The sequence below is a fragment of the Pleurodeles waltl genome, chromosome 7, assembly GCF_031143425.1.
Source record: "Pleurodeles waltl isolate 20211129_DDA chromosome 7, aPleWal1.hap1.20221129, whole genome shotgun sequence".
NCBI classification, from domain to species: Eukaryota; Metazoa; Chordata; class Amphibia; order Caudata; family Salamandridae; genus Pleurodeles; species Pleurodeles waltl.
In genome coordinates this window covers 179463774-179485967 of record NC_090446.1, presented here as the reverse complement: position 1 = coordinate 179485967, position 22194 = coordinate 179463774, and the positions used below count along the sequence as shown (strand labels likewise).

The window sequence follows — 22194 nt, the reverse complement described above, 5'->3', positions numbered from 1 at the left end:
GTTAGTGCTCTGAAACCCCAGAGTGCATTATATTTTGGTAGTACGATACATTAGCACTGAATTCTGTTGATACTTCTATCTGCCAACAGCGTGAAGCCTCAGGTGCTCTCTGGGATGACAAATGAGATGCCAGCACTCTGAATGAATCTTTGGGAGGCTGTTTGCCACAATATTATGTGAAACTGGCAACATTGGTTCATTTATTTTTTCGTTGTGTTGTCTATTTAAGACTCAGATTCGATCACGGGATGTGAGAGGGCTTACAGTTAATGAATAGTTTAGTTAGATATTCCGGACCTCGAGACCAGCATACTGTTCGAATAATGCAAAGCATCTCGAAGATCACTCTCTCTTTGACAGGAAGTTTGGGTATATTATGAAGGGTCACATTGATGTAATCCTACTTTTTAAATCCTGATACTTGCCTTGCTGCCTGGTGGGTGTCGCTATTTGCGATTGACATGGGTGGTTCTTTTGGAGTTCTGTGTATTCACTATTGCAGTAATCATGGTGTGATAATTTTAATACACAAACAAGGTCCACTTGGTAATAAAAGCTGAGCACAAGTGTTACTTTGCTGAGCATATGAAGCGGAAGTGTGCACTCTAAGTCACATCCTTCCCATGCGGAATACATGAAAGTTCATAGTCAGAGATGACTCCTAAATTCCTTACTTTGCCTACAGGAGTACATGCTTGCCCAGTGAGTGAGTACATTGGAAAGATACATCTGTGGCCTTGAGTTTGCTGAAGAGCAAAATTTCAATTTTTAAGTTGTTTAGGGATAGGTCACTTCTCCTCATCCACTCCTGAAAAGAAGCAAGGCGTGCAGGGCTGTCTGTCCTGTTTTAACTGTCTTTGTCTCAACAGGTCATGATTATTGTGGCGTCTGTAGAGCTTTGGGATGGTATCTGAGAATTCTTGATAGCATCCAACAACAGATATACTTACATATGGACATAAGAGCCGCAGGGATAGAGAAGATTCTTAGTGACCCACAAGGAAGGCCTTTGTGTCTGATGTAATCACCAGTGTTATTTGCCAAGCATGATTATGGAGGAATGGCTTCATCCAAGCGAGGGCAGATCCCTTAAACCCCATGTATTTTTCAAGGCTATGGGCAAAGATGAAATGGTCTTGACTTATGCAACTGAGAGGTCTAGTCAGGTTGCGGCTGCTGATTAGTTGTCATTGAGCACTCATACTATCTTCCCTCCAATATTGATGAGGGGTTATTTAGTGCTTTAGGTAGGTCTAGAACTGGATTGCAAAACACAAGCTCTTCTATTTGTGCTCGTAGTTGACTACTTACTATCTGACTATTTACAATTTGATGCTCTGCTTTGACTGGAAAGATAAAAAACACATGTTGATGTTTAATTCTCTAATACTGTAAGAAAAATTAAAAAACCTCTTAATTTAGCTGGGTGCTGCTTGATGTTCTTTCCTAATGAAACTGGGAATTGAGAAAGTGGGACTGCCCTGTCACACTGATGCCTGTCATTCAAAAAGGAACTCACACTGAGCCAGAGCCAGACATTTGCTTCAAGCAAGACCAGGGTCTTTGTTCATGTACCCTTTATAATGATGGGTATTATGCAGAATAATGCCAATACTGTTGAAGTGCCATAAGGAAGCATCCAAAGTGAAGAAATGTGATAGGAAATATAGTTGGTAATAATGAAGAAGGAAATAAAGACTACCGATGTAGGAAGTTGGCCTGGTGTGTGCTGAGCACCTATGGCGTTATCACCCTATACCAGGTCCAGGTATCCCCTATTATTGAGGTGTAGTCAGTGTCTATGAAAGCAGGCTCTCTGGAGGTAGCTGTACATGAGCAGCCAAGACTTATCTAGGAGACATGCAAAGCTCATGCAATACCACTTATATTCACACAGCACTTACACACATGAAAGAACCACACAGTGTTACAAAAATAAAGGTACTTTACTTTAGTGACACAAATACTAAAATACTATATAGGCAATACTCTATTAGCAGGTGAGTAAACCCACTGTTATATACACCTTAGTTGTCAGGAATGAGCATAGAAAGGAATAGAAAACAATACACAACAGTGACCCAAGGGGGAGCCCAACCCATATACTAAAAAAGAAATGCGAATGATGGACCCCCACTCAGGTAAGTGGAATCAATAGGGGAGAGATGGAAGAACTATGAACCCCAGAAGGTAAGTAAGAGTGCCCCCAACAACCAGGAGAGAAGAGGTAAGTACCTGTTTTTTTTGCAAAACCCACAGAGAAACTTTGTAAAAGGACTGTGCAAGACCAAAGCAAGACTGCAAGAAAGAGACGATGGATCCAGACAGAAGAGGACCTGCAAGTGAAGGGGACCAAGTCCAGTACCAGTTGGAGTGTCTGGTTGGGTCAGGAGCTACTACCCACCCTTCTGGTGATGCAGGACCAGGCCGACGGTGAAGACCAGGAGTCGGCTATGCAGCACAGGAGCAGAGGAAGAGTTCCAGAAGTGATGCAGTCGATGCCCCATGCCGGAAGAAGAGTTGCAGTCCATCAGTGGTGTGCAAAACCCACCAACAAGCCTTAGCAGAGGCAGGAGTTGCAGAAGAGATGTTACAGAGCTGCTGGGGACAAGGATGGTCCAAGGGGACACAACCCAAGGAAGGGAGTCCCAGGCATCCCCCAGCAGCCAGGAGAGCAATAAGTTGTGGATGTAGCCCCCACAGGCAACTCACAGGCAGCAGGCACAGAAGTCGCAGTGAGGCCCAATCAGCACACCTGGAAAGGAGTCCCATATCGTTGGAGCGTTAGGCTGGAGACCACGCATTGCACGGAAGACTGCTGGAGGCTGGGGCTACACGGACCCTGAAGATCCCTTGGAAGAAGAGCCAACAAGAGTCATGGTGCACAGGGGCACTGTCCTGCAAGGAGAGGCAAAGACTCACCACCTCCAAAGTTGGACAGCTGGTAGAGGGGAACAAGGCGACCACTCAAGAACACCACTTGTGTTGCAGGATCCACGAAGAGTTGCAGGAGAGAGGACCCGCGCAACCGGTCGTCATTGCAGTTGGTGCCTGTGGCTGCAGGGGACTGACTCCTTCACTCCAAGGGAGATTCCTTCTTGCTGCTTGGTGCAGACTGAAGACGTGCCGCCCTCAGAGGATGCACAGCTGGGGAAATGTTGCAGTTGCTGGGAGGAGCCGGAGAAAGAATGTTGCAGAGCGAAGTCTTCACTGGAGCTGCAGATTGTAGGTTCCTGTGAAGTCCAGGTGCGGTTCCAGTGGCCAGAAGTCAAAGTAAACATTGCAGAGGAGTCCTGCTGGAATCTTGTATGATGAATCTGAAGACCCACTCAAGAGGTAGACCCTAAATAGCCCTGGAAGGAGAATTGGTCACCTAGCAAGGTGACCACCTATCAGGAGGGGCCTGTGACGTCACCTGCCTGACCTGGCCACTCAGATGCTCCCAGAGGCCTCTGCCCATCTTGGATTCAAGATGGCAGAATCAAGTGGACACCTGGAGGAGCTCTGGGCACCACCCCTAGGGTGGTGATGGACAAGGGAGTGGTAACTCCCCTTTCCATTGTTTAGTTTCGTGCCAGAGCAGGGACTGGAGGTCCCTGAACCGGTGCAGAGTGGTTTATACAAGGAAGGCACCAGATGTGCCCTTCAAAGCATACCAGTGGCTTGTGAAGGCTACCCTTCCCAAGCCATGTAACACCTATTTCCAAAGGGAGAGGGTGTTGCCTCCATTTCCCAAAGAAAATCCTTTGTTCTGCCTTCCTGGGCTTGAGCTGTACAAGCAGCAGGAGGCCAGAAACTCGTCTGTAGGATGGCATCAGCGCAGGCTTCCTGGGAAAACACGCAAACTGGTAGGACTAAAGCTGGGGGTCCTCTAAGGAGCCACCAGAGTGCATGGAATCATACAACCAATACTGGCATCAGTATTGGGGTATGATTCCAACATGTCGATACCAAACATGCCTAGGTTCAGAGTTACCATTATGTGGCAGATCATAGGTAGTGACCTATGTCCAGTACACATCTAAAATGGCTTCCACGTACTCACGAAGTCCAGGAAAATGGAGCTGGAGTTCGTGGAGGCACCTCTACTCATGCAGGGGTGCCCTCTCACACAGGTACTTACACCCTGCCCTCTTGGCTAGGAGGGCCTGCCATAGGGGTGACTTACAGTGACCTGGTGCAGCGACCTGTAGTGGAAGGGTGCATGCACTTTTTCACGCAGGCTGCAATGGCAGGCCTGCAGACACATTTTGCATGGGCTCCCATGGGTGGCATAATACATGCTGCAGCCCATGCGGAACCTCTGGTGCCCCATACGGAACCTCTGGTGCCCCAATGCCCTGGGTACCTGGGAACCATATATTAGGGACTTATATGGGGGCACCAATATGCCAATTTTGGGGTGTAAAAAGTTAGGGACAACCAAATACAAAGGGAGAGAGCACAGTTACTGGGGTCCTGGTTAGCAGGATTCCAGTAAACAAGGTCAAAAAACACTGACATCAGGCAAAAAGTAAGTACTTTCCTACAACTGACACAATGTAATTTTTCAGCTTTTTTAAAAGTAGAAACGTAACATCAATCAGAAAGTGTTATGGCTGAAATTTGTGTTATGATAAGGGTTGTAAACATGGTCAAGTTTAGGATAAGAGGTGGGGCAATACTGTTGCACAATTCAGCATGAGGAATGTAATTTCATGTGTGCAAATACACCCTTTTCTTCAATTGACCAAAATTTTCCCCTGGAAACACTCATGGAGTAAATCTCTGGGCAACGAACCCGGAAAAGCTTAGTGAATACACAAATCACAAGGGTAAGATTTACCATAGCACACTTCAGCATGTACCATGAAGCAATACTGAAGTAATGTTACACATGAGTATATGAAAACCTTGCAATTGATTGCCTTATCAGATTGACACACCACTGCTTGATACCTGGTGTGAGAAACACTTTTTGTCTACTTTATGGAGTTCATTGACACTGAACAATAACCTCAGTGCAGGCACAAGAGTTGTAGAACTGTGGGAAGTAATATTGTGGTGATATCAGGTAAACCGTTCCTTGATGCAATGAGAATAACACCAATACCAAAGATTTTTCTTATTGGGGTCATGGTTCTACGAAAAATACAGAAATACAATAGCAAATTCCAACAGAAGATCACAAATGTTATACCATATTTTCCCAATTATACAGATGCCAAAGGATCTAGAAGTGCTGCTGAGGACCACATACTTTGGGAGTATCATGCTGCTGGTGAGAAAATATTAACACACAATAGAACTAGGAGGTTCCCCTTTTTCAATGGCTAATATACTGTCACCTCTTTCAGTTAGTATCCAGCTTGCCCTCCACCTCATCCACACAGTCCAGAGCCTCATATTCTCATCCAGTAAATGTTCAGCTCTTCATTGCTATCCTCTTCCAGTCCACTGTCCAGCATTCACCATCAACTTCTCCTTACAATATGATGTCCTGCTCATCATATTTTACATACACAGTGTAGAACTCTCCAACTCCATTTCCCTACCTTTCCCAGAGCTCTATCACGTATTCTATATTTCATCCGGATCACCATTACCTCTTAAATGTTATGTCCGGTGTTCTACCCCATCGTCTGTGCACATGTAGTGCATCTCCTCTTTCATATAATGACCAGAGTTGCATCACCTCTCCATTACACTGCGTCTGGAACTCTCCATCACCTCTTCAGTACAATGTTCGGCTCTCCTTGTATTTGGCAGGCACTCTCTAGAGCTGTCCTTACCCTCCTCCTTAAACTGTCCAGTGTTCCATCACCTTTTCAATACACTACTCAGAGCATCACCTCCTCTTCCATACACTAATACCAGCTCCAATAAAAATTCCATACATTGTCTCTGCATTACCTGTTCAATGTGCTGTCAGGGCTGCCATCATTGCAACCAAATAGTGACCGGAGCTCTGCTCGGTCACATAGCTCACTATTACCTCATGTCTCTGTTCAGAGATCCATGACCTCTTCCTTATGTAGCTCATAGCTCCATGACCTCTTCCGTACATTATTCAGAGAACCTCCACCTCTTACACACAGGGCCTAGGGCTAAAACATCTCTTTCATACACTGTCTAGAACTCCAGTATCTCTTCCATAAATTGTCTGAGCATCACCTCTTGCATTGCTGCTAAGGCCTCCATCAGCTCTACATCACCTCGCATAACCTCATCCTGTTACTGCTCACATCTCATCACCTCTTCCTGAAATCAAACAGAGCTACACTTCCTTTCCCATATAGCGCTTCCAATTACTGTTGAACCTATGTATATATATATATATATACATATATATATATATATGTTCGATGGCATGTGTAGCTGCAAATACACATGCTGTGCATTATCCTGCCATCTAGTGTTGGGCTCGGAGTGTTACAAGTTGTTTTTCTTCTAAGAAGTCTTTTCGAGTCACGAGACCGAGGGACTCCTCCCTTTCGGCTCCATTGCGCATGGGCGTTGACTCCATCTTAGATTGTTTTCTTTCCTCCATCGGGTTCGGACGTGTTCCTCTTCGCTCCGTATTTCGGTTCGGAAAAGTTAGTTAGCTATCGGACAATTCGACAGTATTGTTTGCGCTCGGTACCGGGTTAGTGCTAGCACATCGACACCGAAGAAAGAAGCGGTCCGGCGGCCCTTCGGGGCTTCCACTCCTCGGCGGGGCCTGGTCGGCCCGACCGCGTCCATCTTCAAACCTCATGGACCGGACCCCCTTCCGCTTCTGCCCCAACTGCCACGCAAAGTATCCTTATACAGACCAACACTTGGTCTGTAATCTGTGTTTGTCTCCCGAACACAAAGAGGCTACTTGCGAGGACTGTCGGGCATTTCAATCCAAGAAAACACTGCGGGATCGAAGAGCTCAAAGACTCCAGATGGCGTCGACACCGGTCGGGCACATCGACGTCGAAGAAGAGGAGAGATTCTTCATTCGAGATTCGGACTCGGACGAGTCCGAGAGTGAGCAGCCGAAGACGCAACAAACCGTGAGTAAACCAGCCTGGTAAAAACTCACACCAAAATAATGAAGGCCAAGGGGACGCCACCGCCAACAGGCCATGGCTTAACCCGAAAACACGGTGACCAAACATCGGCACCGAAAAAGGCCTCCCAGCAGCCGAAGACATCCGACACCGGTCGAGATACCGGCTCCGACCAGACTCGGCACCGAGAGTTCGGCACCCCGAAAGTCAAAAAGGTTTCCTCGGAGCCGAAAAAGACTGTCGAAAAACATGCGGCCTCGGAGCCGAAACAAAGCTCCTATACAGAGGAACAAGGCCTTTCAACACAATTACAAGGTCACAGATTTGAACAAGAACTGGGCATGGGAGAGCCAGACCATACCCAGAGGAGGCTACATATACAAAAAGACACGGGAGAATCAGAACTCTTCCTCCAATAAAGATGAAGCGCAAGCTCGCATTCCAAGAGGCGGAAATGCAGCCAAAAGCGAAAGTGGCTAAAGAAAAGACACCACCACGGTTTTCGCCACAGCAATCGCCAGCACATTCGCCACATCTGTCCCCGGTAGCAACACCCCCAATGATGCAGTCACCAACACACACAGGGATGAGTCAAGATGACCCGGATGCATGGGGTTTGTATGATGCACCGGTCTCAGACAATAGTCCTGGATGCTACCCGGCAAGGCCGTCATCACCTGAGGACAGTACTGCATACATGCAGGTGGTTTCAAGGGCAGCTACATTCCATAATATAGCATTGCATGCAGAGCCCATAGAGGACGACTTTTTGTTCAACACCCTGTCATCTACCCACAGCCAATACCAAAGCTTGCCAATGCTGCCAGGCATGTTAAAACACGCCAAACAGGTGTTTCAGGACCCAGTAAAAGGCAGAGACATCACGCCTAGGGTGGAGAAGAAATATAAACCTCCCCTACTAACCCTGTATATATCACACAACAGTTAACTCCTGATTCGGTGGTAGTAGGAGTAGCCCGGAAAAGGGCAAACTCACAAACTTCTGGAGACGTACCACCGCCCGACAAAGAAAGTCAGAAATTCGATGCAGCAGGCAAGAGGGTGGCAGCACAGGCAGCCAATCAATGGCGAATTGCCAATTCTCAAGCTCTACTGGCACGATACGACAGGGCACATTGGGATGAAATGCAACATCTCATTCAACACCTTCCCAAAGAGTTCCAGAAACGTGCCCAACAGGTTTTTGAGGAGGGCCAAACCATCTCCAACAACCAAATAAGGTCGGCCATGGACTCAGCAGACATGGCGGCCAGGACAGTAAACACAGCAGTAACCATTCGGAGACACGCATGGCTACGGACCTCCGGATTCAAGCCAGAAATTCAGCAGGCTGTGCTGAATATGCCTTTCAATGAACAACAATTATTTGGGCTGGAGGTGGATACGGCAATAGAAAAACTGAAAAAAGACATGGATACGGCCAAAGCCATGGGTGCGCTCTACTCCCCACACAGCAGAGGCACTTTTAGGAAGCCGCACTTTAGAGGGGGGTTTCGTGCCCAAACCACAAAACCTTCCACCTCACAAGTCAGACCCACATATCAGGGCCAGTATCAGAGAGGAGGTTTTGGAGGACAATATAGGGGTGGACATTTCCCTAAAACAAGAGGGAAATTCCAGAGCCCAAAAACCCTACAAACCAAACAGTGACTTCAATGTCACAAGCCCCCACCACACAACACCAGTGGGGGGGAGACTTACAGATTATTACCACAACTGGGAACACATAACTACGGACGCGTGGGTCCTAGCCAATATCCAACATGGTTATTGCATAGAATTCCTACATTTGCCACTAGATGTGCCTCCAAGAGCCCACAATGGGGGTCATTACGACCTTCCGACCGCCAGGGGTAATGTAGCGTCGTACTGCTAACAGGCTGGCGGTACGGAGGCCCTTATTACGACTGCGGCGGTAGCGCTGCGGTAGCACCGCAGGGGTCGGCGGTTTCCCACCGTTTTAGCCCCGGCAGTGATAATCCGCCAGGGCAGCGCTGCAAGCAGCGCTGCCCTGGGGATTATGACACCCCTACCGCCAGCCTGTTTCTGGCGGTTTGCACCGCCAGGAAGAGGCTGGCGGTAAGGGGTGTCCTGGGGCCCCCGGGGGGCCCTGCACTGCCCATGCCACTGGCATGGGCAGTGCAGGGGCCCCCTAACAGGGCCCCGGCCAGCTTTTCACTGTCTGCATAGCAGACAGTGAAAAGCGCGACGGGTGCTATTGCACCCGTCGCACGGCCGCAACACCGCCGGCTCCATTAGGAGCCGGCTCCTATGTTGCGGCCTCATCCCCGCCGGCCCAGCGGGATGTCGTAATTGGGGCCGCAGGAGTGCGGCCGCATTGGCGGCCGCACAGCGGTTACCGCACCAAGGTCGTAATGACCCCCAATATGTCCAAACAACACTTAGACCTGTTACAACTAGAAGTCCAAGCATTGTTACAAAAAGAAGCAATAGAACTAGTACCTAACCATCAAAAAGGAACAGGTGTTTACTCCCTGTATTTCCTAATTCCAAAAAAGGATAAAACACTGAGACCCATATTAGACCTCAGAACACTGAATCTTTACATCAAATCAGATCACTTTCACATGGTGACACTTCAAGACGTGATTCCATTGCTAAAACAACAGGACTACATGTCAACATTAGATCTCAAGGATGCCTATTTCCACATACCCATACATCCTTCCCACAGGAAATACTTGAGGTTTGTAATCCAAGGCGTGCATTACTAATTCAAAGTGTTACCATTCGGCATAACAACAGCCCCAAGAGTATTCACAAAATGCCTTGCAGTAGTAGCCGCTCACATCAGGAGACAGCACATGCACGTATTCCCTTACTTAGACGATTGGTTAATAAAAACCAGCACTCAGCAACAGTGTCTTCTACACACAAAATACATCATAGAAACCCTTCACAAACTAGGGTTCTCTATAAACTACCAAAAATCACATCTACAACCTTGTCAAATACAACAATACTTAGGAGCAACAATCAACACACAAAAGGGGATTGCCACTCCAAGTCCACAAAGGGTATAAGCCTTCCAAAATGTAATACTAAACATGTACCCAAACCAACACTATCAAGTGAGGTTTGTAATGAAACTCCTAGGCATGATGTCTTCATGCATAGCCATTGTCCCAAACGCAAGACTACACATGCAGCCCTTACAACAGTGCCTAGCAACACAATGGATGCAAGCACAGGGTCAACTTCAAGATCTAGTGTTGATAGACCGCCAAACACACTTCTCGCTTCAATGGTGGAATCCTATAAATTTAAACAAAGGGCGGCCATTCCAAGACCCAGTGCCTCAACACGTGATCACAACAGATGCTTCCATGATAGGGTGGGGAGCACACCTCAACCAGCACAGTATACAGGGACGTTCAACAAAGGCAACTGCATATAAATCATTTAGAGCTATTAGCAGTGCTTCTAGCATTGAAAGCATTTCAGCCACTAATAGTCCACAAACACATTCTTGTCAAAACAGACAACATGACAACAATTTATTACTTAAACAAACAAGGGGGGACACACTCATCACAACTGTCTCTTAGCACAAAAGATTTGGCATTGGGCGATTCACAATCACATTCGCCTAATAGCACAGTACATCCCAGGGATTCAAAACCAGTTGGCCGACAATCTCAGTCGAGATCACCAACAGACACATGAATGGGAAATTCATCCCCAGATACTACAAACTTACTTTCTACGCTGGGGAACACGAGAAATAGACTTATTCGCAACAAAAGAAAACGCAAAATGCCAAAACTTCGCGTCCAGGTATCCACACCCTCAGTCCAAAGGCAATGCATTATGGATGAGTTGGTCAGGGATATTTGCCTACGCTTTTCCCCCTCTCCCACTCCTTCCTTATCTGGTAAACAAATTGAGTCAAAACAAACTCAAACTAATACTAATAGCACCAACCTGGGCTCGCCAACCATGGTATACAACACTACTGGACCTGTCAGTAGTACCTCATATCAAACTCCCAAACACACCAGATCTGTTAACTCAACACAAACAGCAGATCAGACACCCGAATCCAGCATCGCTCAATCTGGCTCCTGAAGTCTTAGAGTTTGGACATTTAGGGGGTTATTACAACTTTGGAGGAGGTGTTAATCCGTCCCAAAAGTGACGGTAAAGTGACGGATATACCACCAGCCGTATTAGGAGTCCATTATATCCTATAGAAGTCGTAATACGGCTGGTGGTATATCCGTCACTTTACTGTCACTTTTGGGATGGATTAACACCTCCTCCAAAGTTGTAATAACCCCCTTAGACCTTACACAAGAATGTATGGAGGTCATTAAGCAAGCTAGAAAACCTACTACAAGACATTGTTACGCAAACAAATGGAAAAGATTTGTTTATTACTGCCATAATAATCAAATTCAACCATTACATGCTTCTGCAAAAAACATTGTAAGCTATTTATTACACTTACAAAAATCAAAACTACCATTTTCTTCTATCAAAATACATCTCACAGCAATATCTGCCTATCTGCAGATTACACATTCAACATCACTTTTTAGAATCCCAGTCATGAAAGCATTTATGAAGAGTTTAAAAAGAATAATACCCCCGAGAACACCACCAGTCTCCTCGTGGAACCTCAATATTGTATTGACACGACTCATCGGTCCACCATTTGAACCCATGCACTCCTGTGAGATGCAGTACTTAACCTGGAAAGTAGCCTTCCTAATAGCTATCACATCTCTTAGAAGAGTAAGTGAAATACAAGCATTTACCATACAAGAACCCTTTATACAAATACATAAACATAAAGTGGTTCTCCGTACAAATCCCAAATTCTTACCAAAAGTTATATCACCGTTCCACCTAAAACAAACAGTGGAACTCCCTATCTTTTTTCCACAACCAGACTCAGTAGCCGAATGAGCCTTATATACGTTAGACCTCAAAAGAGCACTAATTTATTACATTGATAGAACAAAAAAATTTCGCAAGACAAAACAATTGGTTGTAGCCTTCCAAAAACCTCATGCAGGAAATTCAATATCCAAACAAGGCATTGCCAGATGGATAGTGAAATGTATTCAGACCTGCTATATTAAAGCAAAAAGAGATCTACCTATTACGCCAAAGGCGCACTCCACTAGGAAGAAAGGCGCCACAATGGCCTTTCTAGGAAATATACCTATGACAGAAATCTGTAAGGCAGCCACATGGTCTACGCCTCATACATTCACAAAACTTTACTGTGTAGATGTGTTAACAACAAGCCACAGTAGGACAGGCTGTATTACGAACATTATTTCAGACTACTTCAACTCCTACAGGCTAAGCCACCGCTTTTGGGGAGATAACTGCTTACTAGTCTATGCACAGCATGTGTATCTGCAGCTACACATGCCATCGAACGGAAAATGTCACTTACCCAGTGTACATCTGTTCGTGGCATGAGATGCTGCAGATTCACATGCGCCCTCCCGCCTCCCCGGGAGCCTGTAGCCGTTATAAGTTGATGAAACGTGTACATTTGTAAATTTGTAAATATATATACTATTTTTTATACACATTATGTACACACATACTCACTCCATTGCATGGGCACTTTTACTATATACACAACTCCTACCTCACCCTCTGCGGGGAAAACAATCTAAGATGGAGTCGACGCCCATGCGCAATGGAGCCGAAAGGGAGGAGTCCCTCAGTCTCGTGGCTCGAAAAGACTTATTAGAAGAAAAACAACTTGTAATACTCTGAGCCCTACACTAGATGGCAGGATAATGCACATCATGTGAATCTGCAGCGACTCATGCCACGAACAGATGTACACTGGGTAAGTGACATTTTCCATATATATATACTAATATATATTGTAGAGAGCTATCACCATCCCACACACTAGCTAAATTCCTAACTTCTGTTTACTCCGTTTGCATGGACTGTCGCGCACTGCATAACCTTTACCCTATTCTCCATCACTGTTTTCTTATTTTGCCTAGAACTCCCTTAAGAGTTTGTAAGTGCTGTCATCTCCTCATCACTGCTTTCATATGTTGCTAGCTCTTCATTTCCTCAGAAAACAGAGTACTGTAATTGCAAATTACTTACCTCGCATCATCTGTCTTCTCTTTCAAACACCATCTGGTTCCCCATTTTCCATCCAAACACAATACATTAGATCAGTCAGTATTTGCTGCATCACTTCTTGACTCTACATTTGTACCACTGTCTCTTGCATGAGTACTCTGTGTTTCTGACTGAAAACCCCGATTGTTGATCCTGAGCTGCTCACCAAGCTTGTCTCGTTTCTTGCTTGCACGCAGAATCCTGCTGTTGTCGAGGCCCCAATGCAACTCACTCTTCAGGTATCAGCACCACCTCGCTTCACTATCAAACCGTCAGGTACTACAGTGACCGTCTCTTCTTCACTGAATATCTACCTGGTGCCCAGCGAATTACCACCTGTGCAACTGTCCAGCATGACCATGGTAAGGAGTTCAAAGTCTCTCACAATCTATTCATGGGGAAGCACTGGAAGACACATACCTGGCTTTCGGCTTCAAACAGAGAGTAATGTTTGTGTGCCATGTTCTAAGTAATGTGTCCCCTAGGATTCAGTCTATAAAGAAGCATTGTCCCCAGGGCTCTCAAATGTTGAGATTAATTCAAAGTCCAGCTTGACTTTGAAATTTTCCCTACCTAACGTTGGGCGGATGGACATTTCCCTTACAATTCTAAGGCCCGCCTAATTCCATTGTTCCTAGGTTTGCTTCACAGCATTTTCCTTTATTCAGGTGTGCAAATCTCTCCACATGGCCTTAAACTATGTACCGCTACCTACATGGCCTTCAGCCCTTACCTAGAAACAGTCTTACTCTAGTTTCTGTCTTTGAAGCCCCTATGTGATACATCTCTAGTCCTTCTTTTAAGTCAGCAGTCAAGTGCGAGGACTGTTATCAAAATCTACCTAAATTCTTTATTGCAGCTGTCTTGTATACAATGATCTCTGGCACTGCCTGTACTGTTTGTCACCATTTTTTATACCATCCCCTGGGTCACCTCTTGCTAGCATGGCCCATTTCGTAGTCATGGCTCTCTAGCTTAGCCAACTTCCTAGGTACCTCTTGCTAGCATGGCCCACTTCCTAGTCATCTCCCTCTAGCATGGCCCACTTCCTAGTCACCTCGTGGTATCATGGCCACTTCCTAGTCACCTCTCTCTAGCATGGCCCATGCCATTGTCTCCTGTCTATAGTGTGGCCCTTTTCCTAGTTCCATCTATCTGGCATAGACCACTTCCGAGTGACCTCTCTCTAGCATGACCCACTTCCTAGGACCTCTCTCCAGCATGGCCCACTTCCCAGTCACTTCTGTCTAGCATAGTCCACTTCGTCATCACCTCTATCTAGCATGGCCTACTTCCTAGTCACCTCTCTCTAGCATGGCCCTGTCATCTTTCTCTAGCAAGGCCCTCTTCCTAGTCACCTCTCTCTATCGTGACCCACTTCCTAGTCACGTCTCTCTAGCATGGCCATGTCATCTATCTCTAGCAAGGCCCACTTCCTAGTCACCTCTCTGTAGCATGGCCCTCTTCCTAGACACCACTTTCTAGCATGGGCCACTTCCTAGTCTTGTTGTGGTGTGACTTGATAAAAAGAATAGCAGTTATTTTGTTTATTGTCCTGTGGACAAGAAATCAACATGATGCTTTTGCTTCTTTGGGCTCTAGTAGCAGTTGCTTGGACAGATAATCAAGATGTTTTAGAAGTCTTAGTACACAAAAGGTGAGTCACAGACAGCAGGTGCAGAAATGGAAGATGATAAGCAGGAGTCGGACTGGAAGCAGATATTAATGGAACAGGTGTACCCACAAGAAAGAATTCTACTTTTTTTAACAGTACATTCACTTTCCACAATATCTCCTCCACAGGAAATGCGACTTAATGCCAAGGTGACGCTTAAAGGAAAAGTCCTGCGAGTTGTATTTGATATTAGAAGGTAAGAAAGGAATCACCAAATAACCCATCACATTCTCAAATGTGTACTTTTTTGGGCAAATAGTAAACCTGACTTGAGGTTGATAAAGGTTAGTTTACTTATTACAAGTGTGCCATTTTCTTTCCAAATAAAACCCATGATTCAAACTAAAAGCAAACTTTACATTGGTTCTCTACTCAATAAAAGCTAGACTGAAGTCCTTCAATAACACTTATCCTCTTCCACCAACCTGATCTGGCTGCCTTTCTATGATCACAACCAGCATCTGCTCCACCCACCCAAACCAGTCTCTGCTTCCCCCCCTACGAAGCAATGTTACAAAAAGCCCTGTGGTATCTGTAAAAAATACCCAATTTTTCTGCACAGAAATCATCCTAAAGACAAATCATACTTTTCATTTTCAGAATGAAACGACTGTTCCCCAACAGAAGGCAATTTTCTTCCTTACGCGAACCTGACCCTTTTCCCCCGAACAAACCAGTTTATTCTACTAAATAGTGGATAATTGTGGTCTTCCATCTAACCACTTTCATATTCATAGCATAATGCATGATCCTCCAATGCAAACCAACATACTATGCTGTTTGCAAATTATTCAAAATAAGACAGTATGACCATCAATACAGCCAAAGAGAGGATATCACCCCGGTATAGGAGCCTGGCTTTGGCTTCCATTGGAGCACAGATTCATCTTTAAAACAGTGGGAGACAATAGTGTACAGCAGGGGTGGAGTGGGCACATACACTCCCACACATACATCCAGCACATATGCACACATACACACACACCCATTCACAGCATGCATGCTAAAATTACACAAACATTTATACACATGTACGCACCCCGGCCTCAGCAGTGATCTCTGCGGGATGGAAGCATCTATTATTTCCTGTAGCCTCTATTTCAGGGGACTCCAACCTTTTCTGTAGTGAGAGCTACCTCTAATCAGTGAAAATCATCATGAGCCACTGAAGGCTAAGCAACTCATATGTTGTTACCAGATGCCCTGCGCCCAGCCTAATTGACCTTAAGCCTAATGTCCATAGGGCCACATACTATGGTTTGAACGAAATACTTTGATTAGTGCCACTATGATAGAGCTGCCATGTGTGTCAGTGGGAAAGCAGTCTTTGGGGATGCATGAACATGTGTGTGTATGAATGGGCTATACTTGTGGCACAGGACATACCTTTTGCCATATATGACATTGTTACATGTATAACACGAACATACAACCACTTTTTTTTAAATGGGAGAAATTGAAGTGCAGACATTTTTCTGCAAAAAAGTTCAGAATGTTGAACATTGTGCTGCACTTTAAATTTCTCCCACTGAAAATAATGGCTGTATTTTTCACTTACAAATATGGCACTGTGTTGAGAAATTCTAACTGAACAGTTAACTTTGTTTATATGGATTCCTTAAAACTCATCATTTACATTTCCTCTCTTTTCCAAGTTTCACATTTACAAACACCAAGCATCTTTCTCCCAGTGGCCTGTAGACATGGTACAATTTTTATAAAAGAACAGAACATTTGTTTAAATGGGAGGAATTTTAAAAGTGAACAAACATGCTTCATAAAACCTTAAGACTTAATTGGATTAGTTGAAAGTGGAGAAAGACATTAAGACTTTGTGTCTCAAAGAAAAAGTTTTCTTCACTTTAAATTACTTCCATTTAAAAAAATGGCTATTTTTCAGTGGTAAATATGGCACAGTGTCTACTGGCTACTGGAAGCAAAATGCCTACTGCTTGTAAATGTGACACTTTGATAGAAATGGGAGAAAATTAAAATGAAGAGTTAATTGTGAAGGGAACTTTTTATTTTTTATTTAAGAGTTAAATACTTCAGTTTTTCATCTCTGTGCCATAACCTGGCCCATAAATCTGAGTACTGCTCATTATTAGGCCCTGCTATCTTCACCCTGATGCCTTCCCTAAACTTAAAAAGAAAAATGTCTCCCTGTGCTTATTTAAAAATGAATTCAAGGATGGGAGCTACTCTGAAGGTGTCTGGAAGCGACTGGTAGCTCGTGAACGACTGTTTGGCGACACATGCACTATTGTTTTGGAAGGACGATCCTGTTGCATTTGCCCTTTGTCAAAATCTGCCAAGAAGAGGAGATTTCTTATTTCATCACAGAGTGGGATAGTGTCACTGATGGACACCTAGCCCCGGGCACCTCAGGGCTTAAAATCATCCATCCATTCTTTCATTCATTCATCTATCATTAAGCACCCCCCTTGTTATGAGGGGGACATTCACAGAGGCCATTGCCGGACTGAGGAGGTCATGCCGCCCAGGCTGTGAAATCTTCAGCTCAGCAAATTTCAATTCAGACAGCCAGGTGTCTGCACATTTAGCACATGCAAGGTGCCTGTCTGCTTGACCATACCATGAAAAGTGTCTGCCATGCTGAGCTTTGCTTAGCTTGACAGACACTCGAAACAAGGTGGAAGGGTGGGCTCCTATGCCCTTAATGATAGGCTACAGCTGCCTTGAGGCCATTACCGTTGTTCACCAGGCCTTTTATGAGAAGGGTCCTTCATTTCATATCAGCTGGTCTTCCCACTGTCCATCTCTTGACCCACTCAGGTACAGTAATGGCTAGCTGTTGCCTGCCCTTCAAAGAACAAGTGAAGTTTGTTCTGTGATTCACTTTTTCCCCGTACGCCTGTTTAGTTTTGGACTGAACTGCCTATGGGAGCCTGACCTATTGACGTAATCTCTTCTGTAGGAAACAGCTTAGGACTCTGCAATCCCTATTGTAGTGATGTTTTTATAAGTTGCAGTTACAGCAGTGACCTGATAGGCAATTTTAGCAACAATGAACTGCTGGCGGTTTCAAGTGCACTTCACAAGATCCACTATCCTAACATAGCCATGTTATTTGAATAAAAGACCCTTACCGCATTTGCACTAAAGAAGTGCTTGGGGTAATATCTTGACCCATCATGATGCTAGAACTTTATAGTTGCTCTTCATTTTAACTGTCCTATATTTCTTTAACTAATTAAAGACCCATTTTAAGCTATAGCTATGCCTGCAAGTTGGATTTAAACCATGCTGTTTCCATTTCATGCAGTATCGGAGTTCTGAACCAGGCACAAATGGTGGAGTAAGCCTTGACTGGCAACCTAGCTACCTTTTGATAGTCAATATTTCAAAGGAAGTAATTTGGTTGTCCAGTTGTAGTGCAACAGTGACTGAGGTGCTCATTCCGAGTCTGGCTGCCTTGAGACTGCCAGACTCGGGGTGTCCGTCAGACCGCCGCAGTAGTGGCGGTCCGATCCGCCACATTCCGACCGCAGGCGAAATGCCACAGTAGTACCGCTGATACCGCCACACTGGAGACAGCCTCCTGCCTGGCGGTCCCGGGGGTTGTAATCCACCAGGGCAGCGCTGCAAGCAGCACTGCCTGCCGGATTACGAGTTCCATTCCACCAGCCTTTCCATGGCAGGTCACACTGCTGTGGAAAATCTGGCGGAATGGGGTTGCACTTGGCATGGGCAGTGCATGGGCCCCATGCACTGCCCCGTTGCGTAGTTCTCGAATTACGGGAAGTGAAATGGGCGACAGGTACTGCTGCACCCGCTGCACCGCCACATTGGCGCCAGCTCGATTCCGAAGTCGGAATACGGCAGGCGGTGTCCTGATGGCACCAGCGGTCAGATGGCAGTTTGAGTTTGGCGGGCGCCGCCCACCCGCCAAACTCAGAATGAGCACCTGAGTTAGTGAGACATCTGTGGTAAATAGCAGTACCCACTTCGTTTACTGTCAATAACCAACAACTGTCCTAAGACCCACAGAAAAGGCCTCACAGGAACCAGCATGGTAACATGAATAACATTCCACAAACAAACCAGACTTTTCTATTGAAACCTTTTTCCGCCAACTCAAACCAGCTTCTCCTTACTCAGCGCAAAATAGCCTTCTGTTCCCCCAACACAAACTAATCCCTCTTCCCCAAAACAAATCAGTCTTCCCGCCCCAATATAACCATTGTGTTGAACTCATCTCAAGCTACTGCATTCTCACCATTTTACTCATGATTCTGTTCTTGGAAGCTTGTCACAAATGACAGGCACCCTCTCTTCCCAAACACGATTTTTTTGTTTTCTCTCTTTCAGGTTTCGAATCTACTCTAATAAGTCAGCGCTGGAGTCTTTGGCTGTAAGTACGGATGGAAAGGCAAAGAACATGCGGGTAGAGGGCAGAGGGGTAGCATAGGGGCTTCTGCAGCCAGCAGGCAACAAAACCCTTCAGGTGCTCCTGCACAAAGGTGGTAAGGGAACGCCGTGGCGTACACTATCTAAGGTAAACATAGTCCTATTGACTGGACCAGGGAGAGAGCATTGGATTTTGGCACATTAAAACGAAAGTGAAACATAGAGAGCACTTCTACATGACTGACAACAGAGTTCCTCTGTGCACTAGACTGTTCGGAAAGAGTCCTGGGACATTCCAGCATTCGGAGTTAGTCTTGGCCCACAGAAAAAGACAAACAAGTCTAGTGCATGTTAATAGGCAGGCAGAGATCCCTTTCATACACCAACAGACGAGGAGAATGCTAGATGGGCGAACCAGGGAGCAAGAAGGCTATCCATTGCTTTAGTCCGGAGGTCCCATGCCATACTCATGAAATCATAAGCAATAGAAAAGTCCTGATCAAACGCAAAGCCCTGTTGACAGCAGAGTTGTGGCAGATACAGCGACGGTGTCACTCCACATGAAAACAGGTTGCTTGTTTGCCACTGTTTGAAGACTTCTCAGGATCTGCAACACATGGCAACAGGCTGCTACTAGGACAGGGTCACAAAAAAACTATGGACTTGCTACGCAGTGTTAAAAAAGTTAAAAAGTCCCTCCAGCCTGGAAGTCAGTGTGATCGTAAATTGCAATGCGGGCTGGTGTAGTGCATGGGTACAGATATCAAGGAAGTCATTATTCCAGTCACCGGGAGCTACAAGTGAATGAACGAAGCAACCATTAAGCTACTGAATAGGTACCTGCTCTGCGGAAATGAATAATCAGCAGACCCCTGGCTGAGTAACTGACAGGGACAGAGTTAGCACAAGTTAGCGAACGCCCTTGACTTTACAGTGCAAGATGGTTGTTAGTAAATGTAGGAAGCTGCAGCCTAAGCATTCGAACCTATTGGGTCCCTGGAAATTCCAACAGCAGCTAGAGGAATGCATCCCCTCCAAACTAATTGGACTGATTAAAAACTACAGTCAGGAGCCCCTGTTTCTGCAGTTTTCTTATGTAGGCTGAAAAGTTAAGCACAGGCTGGGATCCACGGTGGAGCCTAGTAGACCCTGGTGCGCAGGAACCAAAACCAGAGGTACACCTCGACTCGCACTTACATAGCGAGACGACTGTCATGGTTGTAGATTCCTCAGATAAAGAAGTATTAAGAAACAGTACAGGCAGGTAGGACTTCGGTCCCAGAGGACAGCCTCATGAATCTCTGAGCAGGCATATTACCCTCAAGTATACACCGGGCACAGAACTCGAGAGTCAGCAGGTAGACACCCAGAGTCAATTTGCAAGGGGAATCCGTGAGCAAGGAGCCAGAGACCTAGCGCACATAGTTAGAAAGATTCAAACCACTGTGTTTCCAGTATTTAATAGCATTTCTAGCTTTAAAGAAGAAGACCAGAAAATCTCAACTTATAAGAACATATAGAATTATCCAGCAGATCTACTCCCAGCCTTAACAGGTGTGCAGAAAACGAGAAAGCAAGCAGTCGGGCTTCCAGTGCTCACTGGCATGAACAATCACAGAGCAGACAGGAAAAATTCAGGAACATGCACACAATTCTATCATACTCGGACGAACTGAGTTTAAAAGCAGGAAGTTATAGACTTTCAGGTAGATGGTATTACAAAGTGGGCTAACCTGTCCCCCATCATTCATCAACATGAACATTTTCAGGCTGGGCACCAAAGCCTGGTTGTGTCCTAACAGGTATGGTACCAGAGAATGGGTTTCAGACTATAGTGTGACAAAAGAATTGCATCCTAAATATAGTTTATAAAAATCTTGCTTCATTGACATTAATAGCAGACAATCAAATGGGGCAATATATTGTGAACACTATTTAGAACACAATATTTATGTTAAATTACATTTCTGTGTACAATATTCTGAAACACAATCCACTCATACGAAGGAGACCCGAGTAGGCAGTCAAGTCAGTACAAGCAGAAAAGGCAGGTCACATGGTATTCTTGTGCTCCGAGCATCTCAGAGCAGGCAAGAGGAGTCACAGTGTACACAGAGACATATTTCCATCTGCAGGTAGCCAGATGGGTTCAGAAGAGACAGAGCAGTGTTATGGACAAACTCTTACGAAGGACACTAACAGGCAGATATAACTCCCTCATTTCAAAGAGCACCAGACCTTCTACACAAACATGCATCACGTTTTAGAATTGGCAGAGCTTTCTTACACATTAGAAGGCATTTCCACCCACACAAAACAGAAGGCAACAAAGAAAATAGGGTGGCCTAATGTCTCATGGTTATTGCGGTCACAACAGGAGCCAGATGCCAACATGAACCAGAACTCAGGAGGCCAACAAGGAACCAAGATTTGCTAAGTCTGCATGCACGCACCAATAACACTTATATCTACACACTAGCCGCAGGCGCCCCATTGGACGGCCATTGCAGAAACTGAAAGATTATCTGTGATGAAAGTCTCTGCCTCATACCTCAAACAGTCCAACTTCTGCTGTTACCAGTGTTGCCTGGGAGCCCGCAAACTGTGAAAAAAGATAACTTAGTCCAGTCGCAGTGGAACTTAGTCAACGGTGTTCTCCCAAATTATGATACCTGTGTGCATCTGATCATCCAGATGTACTGTTTGGAGTGAAAATATTAATAAAGATATTCTGAGATCGATAGCATTTGATGAGGGGTTTCAGTGATCTGTATATAGTGAGCTGTATAGTTTGAGAGCTCATAGAGTTCCAGACAGGGCAGACCCTGGATTGTAGACAATATTGGAGCATAATACACTCAGACTTACACAAACAATGTTCCAGAACAGGTCTTCCATACATCAACATGTGCAGTCTCCGAGGGCCCTTCAGCTTGATGTGGCTGGTGTATGTAGGTAGTGTGAGGGTCTTCATTC

At 45.4% G+C, this 22194-nt stretch overlaps 1 protein-coding gene across 2 annotated transcripts in view; it reads left to right on the top strand.

Moving 5' to 3' along the window:
• PLTP (phospholipid transfer protein) overlaps positions 1 to 22194 on the top strand; it is a 160746-nt gene that overhangs the window by 107430 nt on the left and 31122 nt on the right. For both annotated transcript variants that reach the window (XM_069243516.1, XM_069243517.1), the window contains exons 10-13: positions 5201 to 5260; positions 13370 to 13534; positions 14976 to 15043; positions 19180 to 19222. In XM_069243516.1, the coding sequence (XP_069099617.1) occupies positions 5201 to 5260; positions 13370 to 13534; positions 14976 to 15043; positions 19180 to 19222 (336 nt within the window). The remainder of the gene's footprint in view (positions 1 to 5200; positions 5261 to 13369; positions 13535 to 14975; positions 15044 to 19179; positions 19223 to 22194) is intronic.